The sequence below is a fragment of the Anomaloglossus baeobatrachus genome, chromosome 6 (assembly GCF_048569485.1).
Source record: "Anomaloglossus baeobatrachus isolate aAnoBae1 chromosome 6, aAnoBae1.hap1, whole genome shotgun sequence".
NCBI lineage: Eukaryota > Metazoa > Chordata > Amphibia > Anura > Aromobatidae > Anomaloglossus > Anomaloglossus baeobatrachus.
Window position 1 is genome coordinate 8,478,763 of NC_134358.1, and position 22,841 is coordinate 8,501,603.

A 22,841-nucleotide genomic window follows, 5' to 3' on the forward strand; every position below is an offset into this window, starting at 1 on the left:
GATGCGTACCCAATGCCACGCATCGATGACCTGCTCGATCAGTTGGCTGGGGCTCAGTACCTGACCATCATGGATCTGAGCCGGGGATATTGGCAGATCCCCCTGACTCGCAAGGCCAGGGAACGCTCTGCCTTTATTACCCCATTTGGACTGTACGAGTCCACGGTGATGCATTTGGGATGAGGAATGCCCCTGCCACTTTCCAGCGGATGGTCAACACCCTGCTCACGGGACTTGAAGGGTACGCGGCCGCGTACCTGGATGACATTGCCGTCTTCAGTCCCACCTGGGAGGACCACCTAGAGCATCTAGCACAGGTGCTCAGGCGGATCCACCAGGCAGGTTTGACCATCAAGCCGGGAAAGTGTCAGCTGGCCATGAGCGAGGTCCAGTACCTCGGTCACCGGGTAGGCGGGAGAACACTGAAGCCCACCCCCAGGACCAAGAAGCAGGTGATGTCCTTCTTGGGGACCGCCGGGTACTATAGGAGGTTTGTTCCACGCTATAGTAGCCTGGCAAAGCCCTTGACGGACCTCACCAAGAAGAAGCTGCCCTCTGCAGTCGATTGGACAATGGACTGCGAGACAGCTTTCCGGGCCCTAAAGGACGCCCTGTCCAGCCCGCCCGTGCTACAGGCAGCCGACTTCACGCGGCCGTTTGTAGTACAGACCGATGCCAGTGACTTCGGCCTCGGTGCGGTGCTCAGCCAGGTGGACTCTGCAAGCCAAGAGCACCCAGTCTTGTACCTGAGCAGGAAGCTGTTACCAAGGGAAGTGGCCTATTCCACGATGGAAAAGGAATGCCTGGCCATAGTGTGGGCCCTGCAGCGTCTGCAACCATATCTATACGGGCGCCACTTCATCGTGGAGACGGACCACAATCCCCTCAGCTGGTTACACACCGTCTCTGGGACAAATGGGAGGTTGTTGCGATGGAGCCTTGCGCTCCAGCAATACCACTTCACCATTCGCCACAAAAAGGGCCGTGACGACGGTAACGCAGACGGGCTGTCCCGACAAGGAGAGGTCGCGGACGGGCGCACGGGGGAACACCGGAGTGTGCTGCCCCCTAGTGCCCTCAAAAGGGGGGAGGTGTGAGGGAAATCCTGGGATATTAAGAGGAATGATGATGTCCAGTCATCATTTTTCTCATCACCCCCTGAGGGCAACCCCCCTCCCTTGTCCCTTCACACACTGAGGTACTTCTCAGATGCCAGCATCTGGAAAGGTGTGAAGTCCCACTTACACCTCCAACAGCCATCTCCTCTGATATGGAGATTGCTTGTTCTCTCAGGCCTCTAAAACACAGAGAGAGGAAGACCCCCTGGGAGCTGTGTCCACTCATCAAAGAGAGTGGGCAGGGACCTAGCAAAAGCAAAAGTAGCTAGTCCCCGCAGGAGAGCATACTGCTGGCTCCGTAATATCATACCCAGTTATGATATTACCGTGCGTCTCAGCCATACACCTCCTACATCGTTAGAATCGGGACTTCAAGCCAAATCTGTGCATATCCTCGACGTCTATGTGGCACCCTGGGGCGGCGAGATATAGAGAACTGCTAGTAGGAGTCCGGTAAATGAGTCGTGCTTGGACTCAAAATGCAGAGGTGACCCAGGCGGATCTGATGGCACCAGAACCATCCCGATCGGACCTACCAGTCCGGAGTTGCAGGTAATAGCCCCTTCTGGGATATTACTCTGACTCAATGCAGGGGGAGTGGCAGTGCTTCCCTGTGAGGTCACTAAGGTAGGAGGGGACCTGGATTTGCCCAGGTTGATAACCCTACTTCGGCCATTTCCCAGTGTTCTTTTGCTCGGGGGTCTGGTCAGGGAAGACCTGTGAGGGAGATCCTGGAAACCTGGTCCACGGCGCCCCCCTGTGGCCAGACGCACAAGGTAACTGCTGTAACTGTGTATGCCTGTTTGTAAACCATGCTTTAATTGTAACTGTACTCTGACCTATGTATATTCTGTAGATCTCCTATTGTATATATTGTAGTTTCTAGTGTGGCTTCGGCCGATTAAAATATATAATTAATCTTGGGTTGTTCTGTTATCTCGATCTTGAATCCCACGTCTGTGTGTTCGGCTAATAGTTACCGTGAAGCGGTTGGTGGCAGCGAGTTGTGCCAAGGAGTATTGTGAGGAGGCCAGTGAGATTCGGGGAGATTTTATATATTCCGCCCGCGGAGGTCGGGGGAATATCTACCCTACTCTCACCGAAGACCCTTCAATAATCGGCATAAGTAGTATAGCGGCCTCCTTGCTTATTGGCGGGCAATTCCATAATTGACCTGACTATAAGAGGGGCGCTAGAGAGCGCGTCACGTGCTCTGTCTGTCGGTCGGGAGGTATAAAGGAGGGGTGACCCCCACTTGTTACCCCCCGATTGTGACGTACTGGTAGCCAGTGCGGGGGATTTCTGAGTGACCCCCCCGGTGGTTCGTGACAAACAGCTTGCAGTCTCTGAGGCATGGACTTAATGAGTGACAGTCTCTTCATCAGTCTGGCTCTATCTTCCTTGATTGCTGTTGCAGATCAGCTTTGCAGGTCGGATCTTGTCATGGACCATTTTCTTCAACTTCCACCAAAGATTTTCTATTGGATTGAGATCCGGACTATTTGCAGTCATGACATTGACCTTATGTGTCTTCTTTCCTGGAATGTTGTCACAGTTTTTGCTCTATGGCAGGATGCATTATCATGTTGATAAATGATTTCATCTTCCCCAAACATCCTTTCAGTTGATGGGATAAGAAAAGTGTCCAAAATTTCAATGTAAACTTGGCATTTATTGAAGATGTAATGACAGCCATATCCCCAGTGCCTTTACCGGACATGCAGCCCCATATCATCAATGACTGTGCACATTTACATGTTCTCTTCAGGCAGTTATTTGTTAAAGTGGGAGATTTGTACAAAGTAAAAGTGATTTTGAATAAAGAAGGCTATCACTCCATTTTACAACACCATACCATACCCTGTGGACAGCGCTTCATTGGAGCTAATTTTATCCTACAACAGGACAATGACCCAAAGCCACCTTCTAATTATGCATGAACTATTTAGGGGAGAAGCCGGCAGCTGGTATCTATCTGTAATGGAGGGGCCCAGTCACCAGATCTCAACCCTATAGAGCTCTTATGGGAGCAGCTTGACCGTATGGTGCCAAAAAGTGCCCATCAACCAATCCAACTTGTGGAGGAGGGAAGCATGGGGCGAAATATCTCCAGATTACCTCCGCAAATTAACAGCTAGAATGCCAAAGCTCTGTAAAGCTGGAATTGTGCAAAGAAGCATTCTGTGCCAAAAGCCAAGTGTGAGGAGAAAATTATTATTTCAAGTAAAAATCATTTGTAACCTCATCACTGTCTGGACGAGATTCTCTATTCATTACGCAACTCATTTGATAAGTAAAAGTATGACTGTCATGGAAAAGACAAAATTGTCTGTGTGACTCCAAACTTTTGAACTGTAGTGTATTTATCTCCCATCCTGGGCCCCTCCTTCCCCTCCTGGGCACATTATGGTATATATGTCCCTATCCTGATTTTTATCCTCTTCCTGGTATATATGTCCTCCTTCTTGTATATATATCTCCTCCTAGGACCTCTCCTGGTGTGTGTATATATCCCCCTCCTGGGCACATTCTGGTATAATGTCCGCATACTGGTTTTTGTCCCCTTCCTGGTATATATTTCCTCCTTGTTATATATGTCCCCTTCCTGGGCCTCTCATATATTTGCCGCAAAAAGAATAAAAAAACATTTTACTCACGCTCCCTGACTCCCAAGTGGTACACCTTCCTCTCTGAGCTGCGATGCATTTCAGCTGGATGTGCGTCGGAGAGCAGGCAAGGCAGGGACTGGGGATCACCCTTAGTGATCTTCAGCTCACGGTGCGCCTACGTTCCCCACCGGATGGTGCGTCCTTGCCACCTCCATGTTACCTGCAGCAGTGTGATGAGGTCGCAGAGTGATGACCTCATCACGCTGCTCTGCTCCACTCATCCACTCATCTTGCTTCCAGCCACACGACTAATTTGCATGGGATGCCCTAGAAGAGCTTCACATGCAATTTAGCCGTGTGCTGCTACTGTGACTGAAGCCCGGTGAAGAGGGAGAAATGGCCAGTGCCTGGGCTTAATAACGCTAAGTATTTACCCTGGGCCCAGCCGGGCCCCCCTCTTCACCAAGTCCTGTACATCAGTCATAGTTGTAATGCCCTGACCTCAATTGTGATCCGTCGGCTTTCTCAAGATGATTTACATCAACTGCATGTCTGTATAACACGGCCAATCACAAGGCAGGTCACAGATAGCTCCTGCCATTACACAGGGGTATAGATCCTGACAGTGACTGTAAGCAGGTGGAGCCGAGACGGCTGATGCGGTAGACTCGGCCATAGTGCTATGATGCAGCAGCCGGGACAGCAGGCTTGGCCGATGTGGTATGATGCGTCAGCAGCAGCCGGTACAGTAGCAGGCTTGGCCAATGTAGTAAGATACAGCAGCAGTGGTAGGTACTGCGAAACAGACAGGTGTAAATAATACAGCAGCACTTATTAAAGGGGACCTAAACAACTAGCAACGCATCTATAAGTACCTTAAATGCCTGATGCCTCTCAGCCATAGACTGAGAGGCACTTCCAGGTTAGGGCGTACTTGCACTCGCAAGAGGCCTGTGCAGTGTGTGCAGGCCTTGGGAGATGGTGGTGGGGATTGAGGATGGAGCAGCCACCACAGAGCGGCTGGGAGCGTGAGTGTGCTGTGGAGGGGGCAGACAAATGCGGGGACGCCGGTGAGGGCTTTACAGTACCCCAAGGTAAACAAGTATTCCCAATTATGCAAAATTTATTACAATAAAATTTCCACACCAACAGTGTAAACAAACATACGACCATATAGGCCATGTACAAAATTACATAGATGAATAGGTTACAGGAGATTAGCAGTGGTTCACACTCAGAGAAAGATCAAAAGGACTTAACTCATGGGCTAGATTTAATTATTCATTCAGCACCAGTGATTTCTGGAGTATAGCAGTCCATACAGTCCATTAAACTTGTTGCTCTGTAAACATCCTTTAGTGGATTTGAACCATCAGCTCAATACTTCCATATGGCAAATTCCACCTCAATGCTCCACCTCCGACGCGTTTCCCCACACAGAAAGTGCGGTTCATCAGGAGGCCAGTAAGATGTATGAGTCAGGTGTGCAGATCCATGGCGTCGGATAGCAGAATCAGCGATGGCACAGATGATGCTGTACAGATGACCACCACAGTCCCAAATGATCGCCAATGGATCTGCTGAATGAATAATTAAATCTAGCCCATGAGTTAAGTCCTTTTGATCTTTCTCTGAGTGTGAACCACTGCTAATCTCCTGTAACCTATTCATCTATGTAATTTTGTACATGGCCTATATGGTCGTATGTTTGTTTACACTGTTGGTGTGGAAATTTTATTGTAATAAATTTTGTATAATTGGGAATACTTGTTTACCTTGTCAAACTGATATATTCCCGGGACTTTATTGATCCAACTTTTATATATACTTTACAGTACCCCTCCTTCCTCCCCCCTTTACGCCCACCCTTTCCAGAAATCTCTTAATGAGAAGAGGGTCAGTGATGTTCTTTCCTCAGGACCAAAACCCATCCGGTCCACCAGGAAGAGGGTTTTACCTCATACCTTTTTCATGGCAAGAATGGATTTTACTTGAAAGACATCTTCAACACTGACCGGTGGACGCAAGGTACCTGGATCCCAGAAGTAGTGGTTCAGAACGACAGGTTTGAGGAGAGATTGTCAGACGCCGTTCACAATACAGATTCCGACACTCCACACCAGGGCCGCCATCAGGGCATTACAGCCAGTTCTGCTGTATGGGATATATTTGTAGTGCATTTCTTTCTAATTGAGCACTCCGCCCTGTAACCAGGCTGTGTTCATTCCCCTTCATAGCTGGAGTCTAGCTGTCCAGACATTTAGGTTTTTAACACAGATGGAGACATTTCAAGTTAGGTTCCTGGTATACAGAGATTACCTTGCCGCTGGTTACCGGGCTCACATGCATTGGCCAATACATAAGCTAAATGTCTCTTTTTACAAATATTCCTATAGCAGTAATGCAATACCAGAGTTCCCTTATTCATTGTTAGCATTTTTAGCGTTCAGCTGTACATGTTTTGTAGTTATCTATTGTATTTTGTATACATTCCGCAGACTCTTGTATATGCAACCTCTATTGTGTATCCTTTATTGAGAATATAGCCCACATCCTCCATTGTCTATGCAGTTTCTATTGTGTATGCAGCCTCTATAGAGGCATATAGTATAGAGGCATAGAGTATAGAGGCACAGCTTCCATTGAGTATACAACCAGAATCGGCCTCTAATGAGTATATTGCCCGCAGCAGCCTCTATTGTATATAAAGCCTGCAGCAGCCTCTGTAATATATTTATATGTAGCCTGTTTACTCACACTCACATATGCAGGAGTTTTTCCAAAAGTGGGCGATGGGACTCTGGAATATTTTAGGGATGGAGGTGGAGCTGGGGTGGAGCCTGGGCAGAGTATTGAGGGCGCCCTAAAATTTTGCCAGTTTGAGGCTCTGAAATTCCTGGTGGCAGCTCTGCTCTATGTGAGGCCTCTTTCACACGTCCTTGTCTCCGGTACGTGTTTGGTCCTTTTCCTCACGTACCGGAGACACGGGAACACGTAGACCCATTAAAATCAATGGGTCTGCGCTCACGTGTGTGTTCTGCCATGGACCGTGTGTACGTGTTTAGCATACATGTGTCCGTGTGCTCCACACATCAACATGTCAATTTTTCTCCAGCATTACGGGTGTCACACGGAACGTAAACGGACCACACGGATGTGTTCCGTGTGACACACGCCGGAGAAAACACACGTGTTTGAGAAAATAAAAAAACTTTACTCCCCTTCTCCAGCGCTGCTGTCTCTGCCACTGCTGTCACTTGCTTCTGACCGCCGCTCATTATGCTCATTGAATATTCACTTCACTGCGTCCGGAAGCAGCAGCAGTGGGGAGTTGGCAGGACCGGAGACCGCAGATCAGCACCACGGACAGCGACGCCAGGGACAGGTGAGCAGAAAGTTCCCGTTCTCCGTGTGTTATTACAGATAACACACGGAGAACACACGTAGGCCATAAACACGGCTCACAGAAGGCAAAACGCATCTCTGACACGTGCGTGGTTTTTCACGAACGTGTGAAAGAGGCCTGAGACTGGATGGAGATGTCTGTGAGTAGTCATTTTCACGTCTTGTAACAGTTTCTCAGTGGATTTCAATCTGGACTGTGACTTAGCCGCTCACAACCAGGAATATGATTTCATCTAATCCCTCCATTGTAGCTCTGCAGACTGTTGAGGGTTGTTGTTGAGCTGGAAGTTGAACCTACGCCTCAGTCTCACGTCTTTTGCAGACTCTGGCCTCCGACACACATCTGTTAAAAACGAGCGTGTTTTGTCCGTTTCCGTATATACTGGAGACCCGGACAAACGTGCACCAATGTTAAGCTATGTTTGTGGTCAAACTTGCGTTTTTCATCATGTCCGTGTGTCCGTGATCCATATGTGTTTCCGTTTTCCACAGAAGCATGTCCGTCTCCTGCATGGAACACGCACACACGGACACCATGAAAGTCAATGGTTTGGTGCGCACAAGTACGTAACACGGATGCATCTCTGTATGCTCCGTGTACGTTTTGTGCTTTTTTGTAGTGATGTCGGCTATTCTTTCTTTTTCTGTCTGTCTGTCGGTCGGTCTCTCTCTGTCGGTCGGTCTCTCTCTGTCAGTCGGACCCTCTCTCTGTCTTGTCTCCCCCCTCTCTCATACTTACCTATCCCCGATCACCGGCGCGGCGCTGCACGGCGTTCACACTGCTCCGGCGGCTTTTACTATTTTGAAAATGCCGGCCGCTCATTAATCAATCTCGTATTCCCTGCTTTCCCCGCCCACCGGCGCCTATGATTGGTAGCAGTGAGACACGCCCTCACGTTGAGTGACAGCTGTCTCACTGCAACCAATCACAGCTGCCGGTGGGCGGGTCTATACTGTGCAGTAAAATAAATAAATAATTAAAAAAAAACTATGTGCGGTTCCCCCCAATTTTGATACCAGCCAGGGTAAAGTCACACAGCTGAAGGCTGGTATTCTCAGGATGGGGAGCTCCACGTTATGGGGAGCCCCCCAGCCCAACAATATCAGCCAGCAGCCGCCCAGAAATGCCGCATCCATTAGATGCGACAGGTCTGGGACTCTACCCGGCTCTTCCCGAATTGCCCTGGTGCGTTGGCAATCGGGGTAATATAGAGTTAATGGCAGCCCATAGCTGCCACTAAGTCCAAGAGTAATCATGTCCGGCGTCTCCCCGAGATACCTTCCATGATTAATCTGTATGTTACAGTAAATAAACACACACAACGAAAAATCCTTTATTTTAAATAAAAAAACAATAACAAATACCCTCATTCACCAATTTATTAAGCCCCAAATACCCATCCATGCCCGGCGTAATCCACAGAGGTCCAGCGTCGCTTTCAGCTCTGCTACATGAAGGTGACAGGAGCTGCAGAAGAACCCCGCCGCTCCTGTCAGCACCATGCAGCAACTGAGGTGAGCCACGCGATCAGCTGTGCTGTCACTCAGGTTACTCGCGGCCACCGCTGGATCCTCCAACTGTGACAGCAAGTCGCCCGAGTGACAGCGATGAAGTCACAGGTGAGTTGCGGTCACGGATGGAGGATCCAGCTAGCCGCGAGTAGCCTGAGTGACGGCAGCGATAATCGCGCTGCTCACTGCAGTCACTCAGGGGATTAGCGGTCACCGGTGAGTCCTGCACGGGTGACCACTAATCAGTACGTGACACAGACAGAGCCGCAGGATGAGGATGAAGTCGGGTGAAGTTCACCAGAGTTCATTCTCAGTGCGCGACTCTGTCTGCGGGTATGTATCAACCACATTTTACATTAAACACTGAATATTTCACACGGAAAACACATTCTCGCGCACACACGGGCATTACACACGCACACACGGCTAGCATACGCCGGTCACACAGATGCCACACGGACCATAAAAACAGACAAAAACGGGACACGGACCCGAAAAATGGACCGTAACACACGTGCGTGCATTTTACGGATGTGTGTCGGAGGCCTCTAACAGGTTTTCCTCCAGGATTGCCCTTAGCTCCATCCGTCGTCACATAGTCGGACCAGCTTCCCTGCCCATGCTAAAAAGCCTTGTCAGAGCAAGCTGCTGTCACCATGTGTGACTGTGGGGATGGTTTTTGCTGGGTGATGTGCAGTTTTAGCTTTCAACCACATATCAATTTGCATTTAGGCCAAAAAGTTCTCATTTGGTCTCCTCTGACGAAAGCATCTTCTTCCACATGCTCACTATGTCCCCTATATGACTTTTTGCAAACTACAAATGGGACTTATGGCTTTGCTTTCAAAGATGTCTTTCTTTTTACCACTCTTCCATAAAGGGCAGATTTGTGGAGTCTACGACTAAAGGCCCCGTCACACACAGCGACATATCTAACGATATATCGCCGGGGTCACGGATTCCGTTATGCACATCCGGCATCGTTAGCGACGTTGTTGCGTGTGACATGCACGAACGACCGTTAACGATGGAAAATACTCACCAAATTGTCCATCGTTAACACGTCATTCCTTTTTAAAAAAATCGTTGATTGTTGAGCACGCAGGTTGTTCATTGTTCCCGAGGCAGCACACATCGCTACTTGTGACACCTCGGGAACGACGAACTGCAGCTTACCTGCGGCCGCCGGCAATGCGGAAGGATGGAGGTGGGCGGGATGTTACGTCCCGCTCATCTCCGCCCCTCTGCTTCTATTTGTCGGCCACTTAGTGACGCCGCTGTGAAGCCGCACGAACCGCCCCCTTAGAAAGGAGGCGGTTTGCTGGCAACAGCGACACTGCTAGGCGGGTAAGTCCGTGTGACGGCTCCTAATGATATTGTGCGCCACGGGCAGCGACTTGCCCGTGACGCACGAACGACGGGGGCGGGTGGTTTCACTAGCGATATCGCTGCGTGTAACACCCCCTTAAGGCTGGAGTCACATTAGCATATGGCAGCCGATGCGAGAGCAATGGATGCAATATGCTAATGACTCCCAGCTCAGGCTCTGCTGCGAGTGTGAGCAGAGTGTCATGCGACTGTGACTCGATCTTGCGATCGGGTCACAGCTGCAAAGGAGAGGCCGTGCACTGCAGAGAGGGATGGTTAATCCCCACATCTCCTCCATTGTCAGCCTGTGCGTATATCGCACTGCACTTGGATAACATCCGAGTGCAGTCCGATGGTTTTCTCGCACCCATAGACTTGTATGGGTGCGAGAGACACGGTTCTCGCAGACAATCACAACATGCTGCGATTTTTTTTTTTCCCCAGTCCATTTAGGGCTGAGGAAAAACTCACAGATCTGAGCTGCAGCATTGTCTTACATGGGGCCGAGTGCAATGCGAGATCTTCTCACATTGCACTTGTGCAAGTCATACGCAAGTGTGACCCCAGCCTAATAGTTGTCCTGTGGACAGATTCTCCTCCTGAGCTGTGATCTCTGTGGCTCCTGCAGTGACCATGAGCCTCTTGGCTTTTTTTTCTAATTGGTGCTCTCCTTGCTGGGGATGTCAGTTTAGATGGACGGCCAAGTCTTGGTAAGTGTTTGCAGTTGTGCCGTACGCTGGGAAAATTTTTCCCTGAAAATAAGACACTGTGTTATATATTTATTTTTTTTTGCCCCGAAAAAAGCACTATGCCTTATTTTTGGAGGAGGGCTTATTTTCGGGGAGACATGGTTTGGGGTAAGTTTACAGCCCCAAAAATGCAGGTCCCCCTGTGATTTCCGGCAGGTGCTCCTAGCAGGTATGCTCCACACCATCCTCCCCTGCTTCTGGCCGACTCACACATCAGATCACACCCCCACACACACACCAGATTGCATATTCACACCACATATCGCACATACAATCTCGCACGCACACTCATCACTTCCAGCCAGCAGTGGACTCTCTTGTCTCTATGATAGTTCCATCCGCAGGTCCTGGAAGCTCCACTGCACAGTGCACAGCGTCACAGGTCCTTAAACGGTCAAGAAGCAATCGATATCATAGGATGTGGTGAGAGTGTATGATCTGATGTGTGTTACGCCACAGGTCCTTGTCTGGTATGATTGCAGGGTTTTCTCTCTTCTGTCTTTTGGGGGTGTCTGCTTTCTATAATGAAGTGGCCTGCATTATCTTTAACTTTTTTAGCTTTATGGACACTTCATTATTGAACTGGAACCTGGTGCTTATTTTCGGGGGTTGTCTTATATTTAGGCCTTGCAGAAAACGCCTGCTAGGTCTTATTTTCGAGGAAATACGATAGTTGTCATTAATCCCAAAGTGTGGTCAATATTGGGGGGAAAAAAGAACCAATATCTAATGTAAGGAGTGTGCATTTGGGAGGAACAGAGAATTTGTTGAATTTCTCACTTAAATATAAGGACAATCCATAAACCGTTGAAGAAATAAAACAATATGTGATAAATGAGAAGTAATGGACAGCATTTCAGAAATTATACAGTGATGTTAATCAACTTCCTGTTTATTAAGAAGCCACAACTGCATAAAAACTTTTATTTTAATATTCAATATATACATTTTATGATGCATCAGCTGGAATTCAAGCAGCTTCTTTCATATTTGCAGAACAGTCCACAATCACATTTATCGGCAGCTCGCATCACAAACTGATCGTTTTTCAAAGAAAAAAGGGCTCTTTGTTCATGATTAGTAAAATCTTCTCTCATAGATTTACGTTTCATCCCTTTATGTCTTTTAAAACAAAATTATAGAAAGTCTTTAAAGAGCAACCTTTGTGATGTAAAAGATAAAAGGACGACTCAGCCCGAACGTCATCATGTTGTGGTGGGTTAGTATCAGACGTACAGTAATATTTTCATTTGAAGCTAAAGTTTGCCAGTGATGTTCTTATTATTAATAGTTTTCTTATAAATAATCACAAAATCAAGTCAACGTAAGAATAGTCAAAAAAAAAAAAATCAAATCTACGTCAGAAGTAGAACGAAATGATAGACCTTCTCTAATCTGTTTACTGTATCTATAGTCAGACTGAATATTTCTCTCCTCTACACATTAATAAATATCTTTATTAAAACATTTTCTTGAACATCTTATAACTCTAACATGGGATAAATATTTCTATAGTTTTTAAAATAGAACTTTTTTATGAATCTTTTGGGCCACTATCTACATCGCTCAGTGAAACTTCAATGGAAGAGTTTACTATACACCTGAATAGAGGATGTTATTGCCATATTATGTCTCCGTTGTTTAGTATTAACGGTCAATGGTTGTTTGCAGTTATTTATACCTGAAAAAGGAGTTTGGTCAAATCCAAAATGCGTTGTCAAACTAAAACCTTTCAATACACCATGAATTATTGATCACTTGTCAGTATATTTTGCTTCCACTTCCGTACTATTCACCATTTCTAGATTCTCTTGCCGTGTAGATGATTTTAGGACTACAGCGGCTCAGTGGTTAGCAATGTAGCATAGGACTCCTGGGTTAAAAATTACACAAAAAACACCATCTGTAAAGAGTCTATAAGCTCGTTTTGTGGGTTGCCTACAAGTACCACAGTTTTCTCCCACACTGCAAAGACATTTTAGATTTAGATTGTGAGCCTCAGCGGTGACATTTCAGCCTCATTGTTTACAAACTAAACAAGGCTCCTCTTTATGGGCAAAATTATTTTCTCCAAGAATCTTGGTTACAGCTGAACTTCGGGAATTATAAATTAGGCATGTGGCAGATCGAGATTAATTCTACTTAAATAGGTTTTGCTTATCAACTTTCTCCCATCCCAAAAAGAATATATTTTATCTATGTAAATTCTCTGAAATGTTGTGATTTATTTGTAAAACATTTCCACAAATAAATCAGAGTGGGTTCTCTACTGTGTGACTTTCTTTATGTTTATTAAGACCTGAGCGATCTATAAAGCACTTCCCACAGAGTGAACATGAATATGGCTTCTCTCTATGAATTCTTTCATGTTTTTCAAGACCTTGTTTACCAGTAAAGCATTTCCCACATAGTGAACACGAATACGGCTTCTCTCCTGTGTGCGTTCTCTCATGCCTAATAAGATTTGATTTAACTACAAAACATTTTTCACATCGTGAGCAGGAAAACGGCTTAGCTCCTGTGTGCGTTTTCTTATGTAAAATAAGATTTGATTTACTTGTAAAGCATTTTCCACATTCCGAACATGAATATGGCTTCTCTCCTGTGTGAATTTTCTGATGTGTGACCAGATTAAATTTATTTGTAAAATAATTCCCACATTCAGAACATGAAAATGGCTTCTCTCCTGTGTGAGCTCTCTCATGTTTAATGAGAGAAGATTTAGTTATAAAACATTTCCCACATTCAGAACAGAAATACGGCTTCTCTCCTGTGTGGCTTCTTTCATGTATAACAAGATTTGATCTATTTCTATAGCACTTTCCACATTCTGCACATGAACATAGATTTTCTCCTGTGTGAATTTTCTGATGACTAACAAAAACTGATTTTGTTGAAAACAACTTCCCACATTCAGAACAGGAGTACGGCTTCTCTCCTGTGTGGCTTCTCTCATGTATAACAAGATTTGATCTATTTGTATAGCACTTTCCACATTCTGCACATGAAAATAGATTTTCTCCTGTGTGAATTTTCTGATGACTAACAAGATTTGATTTTGTTGAAAAATACTTTCCACATTCAGAACAGGAGTACGGCTTCTCTCCTGTGTGACTTCTCTCATGTGTAACAAAACGTGATTTAGCTGTAAAGCACTTCCCACATTTTGAGCAGGTGTACGGTTTCTTTACCGTAGGCTCTCTTGATTGAGCAGGAGAACATTCTTCATAGGTAGAGGAATTCTCATTACTGTGAGCTTCTGAGGAGCACTGCATAAGATCTTCATCTTCTACTTTGTAATTTAGTGATAACACAATGATTTCCTTCGAATCTTCACTGGTGTTTTCTGTTAAGGTAAAATATTTGTCAAATATAATTAAACAGTCAAAAGAGACAAACTTATACAATCAAATTAAGAGTATCATCTATTATTGGAGAACCATTTATTAATTCTATCAATGTAAAATCAAATAAACATATGCTTACCTCCTGAATTACCTTTCCTCCCTCACTCCGAGCCCTGTTATCCCTTGCCAGTCTCGTGACCGCTGCAAGCAATCAGAGGCTGCTGATTGGTTAAAGCTTTCACAATTACGTTTGAGCAAAAGAAAAGAAACTGTTGTTCAGCTCAGATATAATTGTGAATGTTCAGCTGTTGATTAGCTGCAGCGGTAATGTGACATTGTTAGGGGACACGTGGCACAGAGTGGAGGAGTAGTGATGATCTAACAGGTAAGCATACATTTTTGTTTTCTGCAGTAGATTATGACATATAAGGGGATGTCCAATAGTGGACAATTCCATTCACGGCTTCCAGACCACTCATGGACATTCATCCGGGCGGTCCCGCTCCTACTGTTCAGTGACGTTCCAGAACATCACCGCATAGGAGCGCAGCTGCATGCAATCGTGTGACTGCAGGAGCGGGGGATATGGGTGTCAGAGATAGCAGGAGACCCCTCAGAAAAGGCACAAAAGGGGTTTTTTACCATCTGTGCCTTCTCCACTGCTGTATACAGTATATTAGGAGACCATGACAGCACGTCCTCCTCCTCCATACACCGCAGTCAGGTGATCGCTGGGTATAGTGAGGGAGAAGGTGCGGAGGATATGGGTGTCAGAGACAGCAGGAGACCCCACCGCCTGTGCCTGCTCCACTGCTGTATACACTATATATGACAGCACGTCCTCCTCCTCCATACACCGCAGTCAGGTGATCGCTGGGTATAGTGAGGGAGCAGGTGCGGAGGATATGGGTGTCAGAGATAGCAGGAGACCCCACCGCCCGTGCCTGCTCCACTGCTGTATACACTATATATGATAGCACGTCCTCCTCCATACACCGCAGTCAGGTGATCGCTGGGTATAGTGAGGGAGCAGGAGCGGGGGATATGGGTGTCAGAGATAGCCGGAGACCCCACCGCCTGTGCCTGCTCCACTGCTGTATACACTATATATGACGGCACGTCCTCCTCCTCCATACACCGCAGTCAGGTGATCGCTGGGTATAGTGAGGGAGAAGGTGCGGAGGATATGGGTGTCAGAGACAGCAGGAGACCCCACCGCCTGTGCCTGCTCCACTGCTGTATACACTATATATGACAGCACGTCCTCCTCCTCCATACACCGCAGTCAGGTGATCGCTGGGTATAGTGAGGGAGCAGGAGCGGAGGATATGGGTGTCAGAGATAGCAGGAGACCCCACCGCCTGTGCCTGCTCCACTGCTGTATACACTGTATATGACGGCACGTCCTCCTCCTCCATACACCGCAGTCAGGTGATCGCTGGGTATAGTGAGGGAGCAGGAGCGGAGGATATGGGTGTCAGAGATAGCCGGAGACCCCACCGCCTGTGCCTGCTCCACTGCTGTATACACTGTATATGACAGCACGTCCTCCTCCATACACCGCAGTCAGGTGATCACTGGGTATAGTGAGGGAGCAGGAGCGGGGGATATGGGTGTCAGAGATAGCAGGAGACCCCACCGCCTGTGCCTGCTCCACTGCTGTATACACTATATATGACGGCACTTCCTCCTCCTCCATACACCGCAGTCAGGTGATCGCTGGGTATAGTGAGGGAGCAGGAGCGGGGGATATGGGTGTCAGAGATAGCAGGAGACCCCACCGCCTGTGCCTGCTCCACTGCTGTATACACTATATATGACGGCACGTCCTCCTCCATACACCGCAGTCAGGTGATCGCTGGGTATAGTGAGGGAGCAGGAGCGGGGGATATGGGTGTCAGAGATAGCAGGAGACCCCACCGCCTGTGCCTGCTCCACTGCTGTATACACTGTATATGACGGCACGTCCTCCTCCTCCATACACCGCAGTCAGGTGATCGCTGGGTATAGTGAGGGAGCAAGAGATGACTGATCATAGCAGACTCAGACCGCTCTACACCCAGAATGCAACATTTCCCTTCTAACTGGGGTTAATACAATAATATTTTGAAGAGAAATAAGATAAAAAATTTTCATTACTAAAAGAATCTCATTCCAAGTCTTTGACATGACGGGTTCCATTTAATATCTTGGAGAGATTTGCTATAGGCATTTACAGCTTCTTTGGGTCCAGAGCATCAGTGCACAAAATGTAACCATATATTAACACTATGGAGGAACCCACCTTACCAAACCAGAGTTGCGCAAAACTATCGTGGTCACAGAGATCGCAACTGATATAGAAGGGTTAATAGTTTCTCTCTTTCTTCATTAAAGATATTTTATTGTTATTAGTAAGTATATCTGATGGTAGTTCATAAACATGGAGCCTTCGGAATAAGAGACAGGCTCAAGGATTATTATTGTCTCTAAATGTTCTTCTTATCTTCTTCTTATCTCATATGCATGACTCTACATTTTTGTTTTGCTAAAACTTAAAGGTCATATGAGCAACTTGTAAAGTCCAGCTAGAAGCTTTTTTTTGCAATATCACATTGATCTGTAAATGGTATAAATAAACTGTACTTTGGTTAAATAAACAGAAAATTGATCATGCCCACATGGATGCAGGTCTTGTTCTCCGAGCGCTCGATCTTGATTAGGTCTGAAGAGGCCTAATTCAGAGGACCTCACTGCTGATCCCATAAGCTGACTTGTGACAAAACAGAACAGCTACAACACAACTGCGACTGGGCCCGGGGGAGTGGGGGTCTCGCCTGCCCTAAGCCCCTGATTTAGATGGATGTGTGTCGGAGGGAGCGCATCAAGCTGAAATACATCACAGCACAAAGACATGTCATTGCTCCTCACGCACACAGTCCTGGGCATGGGGAGCAGAGAAAATGCTGACAGCTGCCGGTGCTGGAAGTGGCTGCGCATGACACTGACCTCATGTGCTGCAGCGCTGACATGCTGGTCAGTTGCCAGTGTCCTACGGGGGACGTCGGGGGGAGCTCAGGGTAGGTGTGTATAGTAGGTGAGTACAGTGTGTGTGTGTGTGTGTGTGTGTGTGTGTGTGTGTGTGTGTGTGTGTGTGTGTGTGTCGAGGTGGGGGGGGCTATATACCAGGATGAGCCGTATATACCACGCTACACCCATGATCGGGGTCATATACCAGGACGGGGTGTCATGATGGGGATATATATACACACTACAGTTTAAAAGTTTTGGGTAATTTAGATATTTCCTTATTTTTGAAAGTAAAAGCACTTTTTTTTTTTCAATGACACTAACATTAAAATAAACAGAAATCCACTCTATACATTGTTAATGTGGTAAATGACTATTCTCGCTGCAAACGTCTGGTTTTGAATGAGATATCTACATAGGTGTATAGAGGCCCATTTCCAACAACCACCACTCCAGTGTCTAATGGTACATTGTGTTTGCTGTGTTAGAAGGCTAATGGATGTTTAGAAATCCCTTGAAAAACCTTGTGCAATTATGTTAACACAGCTGAAAACAGTTTTGCTGATTAGAGAAGCTATAAAACTGACCTTCCTTTGAGCTAGTTGAGAATCTGGAGCATTACATTTGTTGGTTCTATTAAACTTGCAAAATGGCCAGAAAAAGAGAACTTTCATGTGAAACTCGACAGTCTATTCTTGTTCTTACAAATGAAGGATATTCCATGCAAGAAATTGCCAATAAACTGAAGATTTCCTACAACAGTGTGCACTACTCCCTTCAGAGGAGAGCACAAACAGGCTGTAACCAGAGTAGAGAGAAGTGGAGGCCGCGCTGTACAACTGAGGAGAGCACAAACAGGCTGTAACCAGAGTAGAGATAAGTGGAGGCCGCGCTGCACAACTGAGCAACAAGACCAGTGCATTACAGTCTCTAGTGTGAGAAATCCACACCTCACAGGTCCTCAACTGCAGCTTCATTACATAGCACCCGCAAAACACCAGTGTCACTGTCTACAGTGAAGAGGCGACTCCGGGATGCCGGCCTTCAGGGCAGAGGGGCAAAGAAAAAGCCATATCTGAGACTGGCTAATAGAAGGAGAAGATTAATATGGGCAAAGAACACAGACATTGGACAGAGGAAGATTGGAAAAAAGTGTTATGGACAGACGAATCGAAGTTTGAGTTGCAAGGATCACACAGAAGAACATTTGTGAGACGCAGAGCTACTGAAAAGATGCTGGAAGATGCCTGACACCTTCTGTCAAGCATGGTGGAGGTCATGTGATGGTCTGCGGTTGCTTTGGTGATGGTAAAGTGGGAGATTTTGAATAAGGAATGCTATCACTCCATTTTATAATGCCATGCCATACCCTGTGGCCAGCGCTTGATTGGAGCCAATTTCATCCTACAACAGGACAATGACCCAAAGCCACCTCCAAATTATGCATGAACTATTTAGGGGAGAAGCCGACAGCTGGTATCTATATGTAATGGAGGGGCCCAGTCACCAGATCTTAACCCTATAGAGCTGTTGTGGGAGCAGCTTGACCGTATGGTGCCAAAAAGTGCCCATCAAGCCAATCCAACTTGTGGAGGGGGAAGCATGGGGCGAAATATCTCCAGATTACCTCCGCAAATTAACACCTAGAATGCCAAAGGTCTGCAAAGCTGGAATTGTGCAAAGCAGCATTCTGTGCCGAAAGCCAAGTGTGAGGAGAAAATTATTATTTCATGTAAAAATCATTATTTCTACCTCGTCACTGTCTGCACGATATTTTCTATTCATTATGCAACTCATTTATAAATAAAAGTAGGATTATTCATGGAAAGGACAAAATTGTTTGGGTGAGCTCAAACATTTGTACTGTAGTGTATACCAGGATGGGGTCATGATAGTGGACACATATACCAGGATGGAGCCATATATACCAGGATATAGCCATGATGGGGTCATACACAAGAATGAGGCCATGATGTGGACATATACCAGGATGGGAGACATATTTACCCGGAAGTGGCCCAGGATGGCGGACATTAGTATATGATGGGGACATTACACAATGAAGGGTGAGGGGACGCAACTTGTATGTCTTGACAATATTTAGAATGCTACAATGGCCCATACATCTGACGAAATGTGGGGGGGGGGGGAGGGGTCAAGGCTCAAACTCTGCACCGGGGCCCATCAGACTCTAGTTACACCACTGCGCAGTTACACACCTGTGGAATCATCCGCACTAATCTCCTCTTCCACTCCGGTCACACTCGGGGCATCGATCGTCACCTCCTCAGATTCTTCTTTAACCTCCACTTTAATAAAAGTCAGATCTTCCCCCTGATAGACCAAGTGTAACACGTGAGGACAATATGGCCGAAAGATGGAGAAACCAAACGTGTCGACATGAGTGTAATGGAAGAGGTCTGCAACTGAGTCACCTTCTTCTTAAATAAAGGTTTGCCTTCGGCCGGGTAGGACTGATCACCTCAACTTGGTTTGGCCAAAATTTAAAAGATGGACAAATGTCCATCTGTTTCCCAAACCGGGGAGTCATATTACCTCTTAATGACTGACAATCCCCGATCCCCTGTATATTGTACCATTTTTTTTTTTTCCTTACAAAGACCTTTTTCTTGACATAATGAAAGAATAAATCAATAACTATATTATTGGCATCATCTCAATTAATGACATTTTTCTCCCAATACAAAGTATAACAGCGCTGTGCAAAGGTTTTAGGCAGGAGTGGAAAAATGCTTCACAGTAAAAAGCTTCATACAGTGACGTGCTACAGAAGCTCTGCAGCTGGAGGGGGCTTTAATAGTTTATTTTTATTAATTACCAAATTACAAAAAGTTAATGAACAAAGAAGAAATGTAAATCCCTTTAATATTCGGTAATACCTGTCGTCTCCGTTTTCGGGATTCAGTGACCGCCTGCAGCCTCAGTCCTCGGGATTTGATGATCAACCGACACCTCAGTCCTTGAGATTCGGTGAGCACCCGTCGCCTAAGTCCTTGTTATTCTGTGACCACTTGTCGCCTACATCCTCGGTATTCAATGACCACCCATCGCATCCGTCCTCGTTATTCCGTGCCCACCTGTCGCCTCTGTCCTTGGTATTCAATGACTGTCCCTTAGTCTTCGGAATTCGGTGGCTGACCGCTGCCTCAGTCAATAGGAGTCAGTGACCAACCGTCGGCTCCGTCACTTCTTCTCTTCCCTTGCACACAGGTTAAGGAGATGATGCTCGGGCTCCACAGAGCAATTATCTCACATTATCCCGTCTGTCTAGGATCAAGAAAGAGAAGGATCTGCACAAGCCTCATACAATGCAGAACTAGGGTCAGTTCTCCAAGGGGTATGGAATTGCTCTATATCTTGTCTACAAATGACAAGAAGAAGTGATGGAGGGGACAGGTGGTCCCAGAATATCGAGGATGGAGACGACGAGTGGTCATCAAATAACGAGGATGCAGATGACGGGTGGTCATCGAGTACAGAGGACAGAGACGACGGGCAGTCCCCAAATACTGAAGATGGAGGCAATGGGCAGTCACCAAATACTGAAGATGGAGGCGATGGGCAGTCACCAAATACTGAAGATGGAGGCGATGGGCGGTCACCGAATACCGAGAATATTTACATTTCTCTTTTGTGCATTCACGTTTTGCTAATTGATAGAAGGGACAATAGCTTTCATTTTTAGAAGCTTAACCTTTCCACATCTGCGTAAAACGTTCACAGTACCATGAGAGATTATGAGAGTGTTTTCAAGTCAGAAATCACTTAAATAGGACCTGCCTAATAAAGTGAAGTAGAACAAAAAGATCCTCAAAAGCTAAACATCATGCCGCAATCCAAAGAAAATCAGGAACAAATGGGAAACAAAGTAATTGAGATCTATCAGTGCGGAAAAGGTTATAAAGCCGTGTCTAAAGCTTTAGGAGTCACAAAGCTTTACCCCTATGATGGGATTTCTTGTGGTATTTTCCCCTCGTTTTTGCCTGTGATTGTTGCTTTTGAGCTCTATGCAGTTATTTAAAATCATATGGCTCCTCTGTAAATCACATCCATTTAAATTTATTGTTACACCCATCTTTGGGAGCAGATAATTGGGACGTGATACATATTTATATCTTTAAATGAATATTTGGCTGTTTGCAATCCACTTGCTGAGTCTTGTGGTGCTTCGGCACTTTATTCATTACGATCCTTGCTTTTTATTGTTTTTATTATGATCCTCAATAAAATATTATATTTTATTAACGTGTTATCTATTGGCTACATTTCTTTTGGTTTTGTTCAGCGAACCTGAACTGTAAAGATCAGGGTCCGTACCGGATATCAAGTGTCCATGCACGGACTCTGAAAACAGACTTCCAGGGTAGTCTCCGTGTTACTGTTCGGGATAAGAAGAAAAAGTAAAAAAAAAAAAAAAAGTAAAAAGAAAGAAAATAAGGAATAAAGCAAGAGCATTATGCTTACCAAGTCTCCCGCACAGCTGTAACACTACTTCCGGGTCCGGTCTGCTCATTGACCCTCATATTCACTGCTGCCCCCGCACACAGTCAGTCTCATTAACCCCTTATTACCCCGATTGCCACTGCACTAGGGCAGTTGGGATGAGTTGGGTAAAGTGCCGGGATTGTCACATCTAATAGATGCCACAATTCTGGGTGGGTGCAGGCTGCTATTTTTAGGCTACAGGGGCCTAATAACCATGTGCCTCCCCAGCCTGAGAATACCAGAACCCAGTTGTCTGCAATATCCTTGCTGAGTATCAAAATTGAGTAAGGCCGCACGCTGTTTTTGTTTTTTATATATATAAATAATTAAAAAAAAAGCTGTATAGGGTCTCTCTTCTTTTTATACAGTCAAGATAAGCTCACGGCAAGGGGCTGGAGCCCACATGACTGTGTCCCCTGACACACCCGTGACAGTCATGTGTTTTTGGGTCGCAGGTCACCGATTGGCAGCACAGAATGCTCCCTGCCTTTCCATCCTGCGGTCAGTATTCATTGGTATAGGTAGCTGCTTTACTGCTGGATTCATCTCCCTCCTTTTGGACCCAGCAGGAGCTCGCCTTCCACCCAGCTGCTGATTATCAGTATTCCCGGTGTTTAAATACCCCTTCCTTGCTATGGACTGTGCTGGTGATATTTTCAGTTCATTCAAGCTGAGGTGGCAAGCAGGAACAATAGAAGGTCAGGGAGTGTTCTCTGCTGCCAATCTCAGTGACCGTCTACGACCCAAAAACCCATGACTGTGTCACATATGACACATCCGTGACAGGGAAGCAGTGAATATGTACGAGGGTTAATGAGCGGACACGGAAGCAGTATTACAGAAGCGCGGGAGACTCAGTGAGTATAACTGTCCTGCACTAACCCCCCTTTCTGCAACCATATTACAGCACAATGTTTGGCTCCCCATAGATTATATGGTGTTTGGCGTCCGGGAAGCTGTTCAGGTTCAAGTCCGGTCCCGAAACATCTTTTTCTTGAAGTCCAGCTGGACCCGCCGAACCCAAACATCTGCTAGCCAACCAAAATTACCCCAAGAGTGCAGCGATAACCCGTCAAAGGGGGTCACAAAAGACCCAACAACAACATCCAAAGAACTGCAGGCCTCATTTGCCTCAGTTAAGGTCAATGTTCATGACTTTACCATAAGATAGAGACCGGGCAAAAATGGCCGACATGGCAGAGCTCCCAGACTAAAACC

General features: G+C 46.2%; 2 protein-coding genes across 2 annotated transcripts in view; both read right to left on the bottom strand.

Moving 5' to 3' along the window:
- Positions 1-22,841, bottom strand: part of LOC142316918 (uncharacterized) — a 275,040-nt gene that overhangs the window by 173,253 nt on the left and 78,946 nt on the right. The window lies entirely within an intron of this gene.
- The window catches only part of LOC142316922 (uncharacterized), an 89,523-nt gene continuing 78,880 nt past the window's right edge, over positions 12,199-22,841 (bottom strand). Inside the window, exon 7 of the mRNA XM_075352700.1 lies at positions 12,199-13,946. Coding sequence (XP_075208815.1) covers positions 13,014-13,946 — 933 coding nt within the window. The 3' untranslated portion in view covers positions 12,199-13,013. The remainder of the gene's footprint in view (positions 13,947-22,841) is intronic.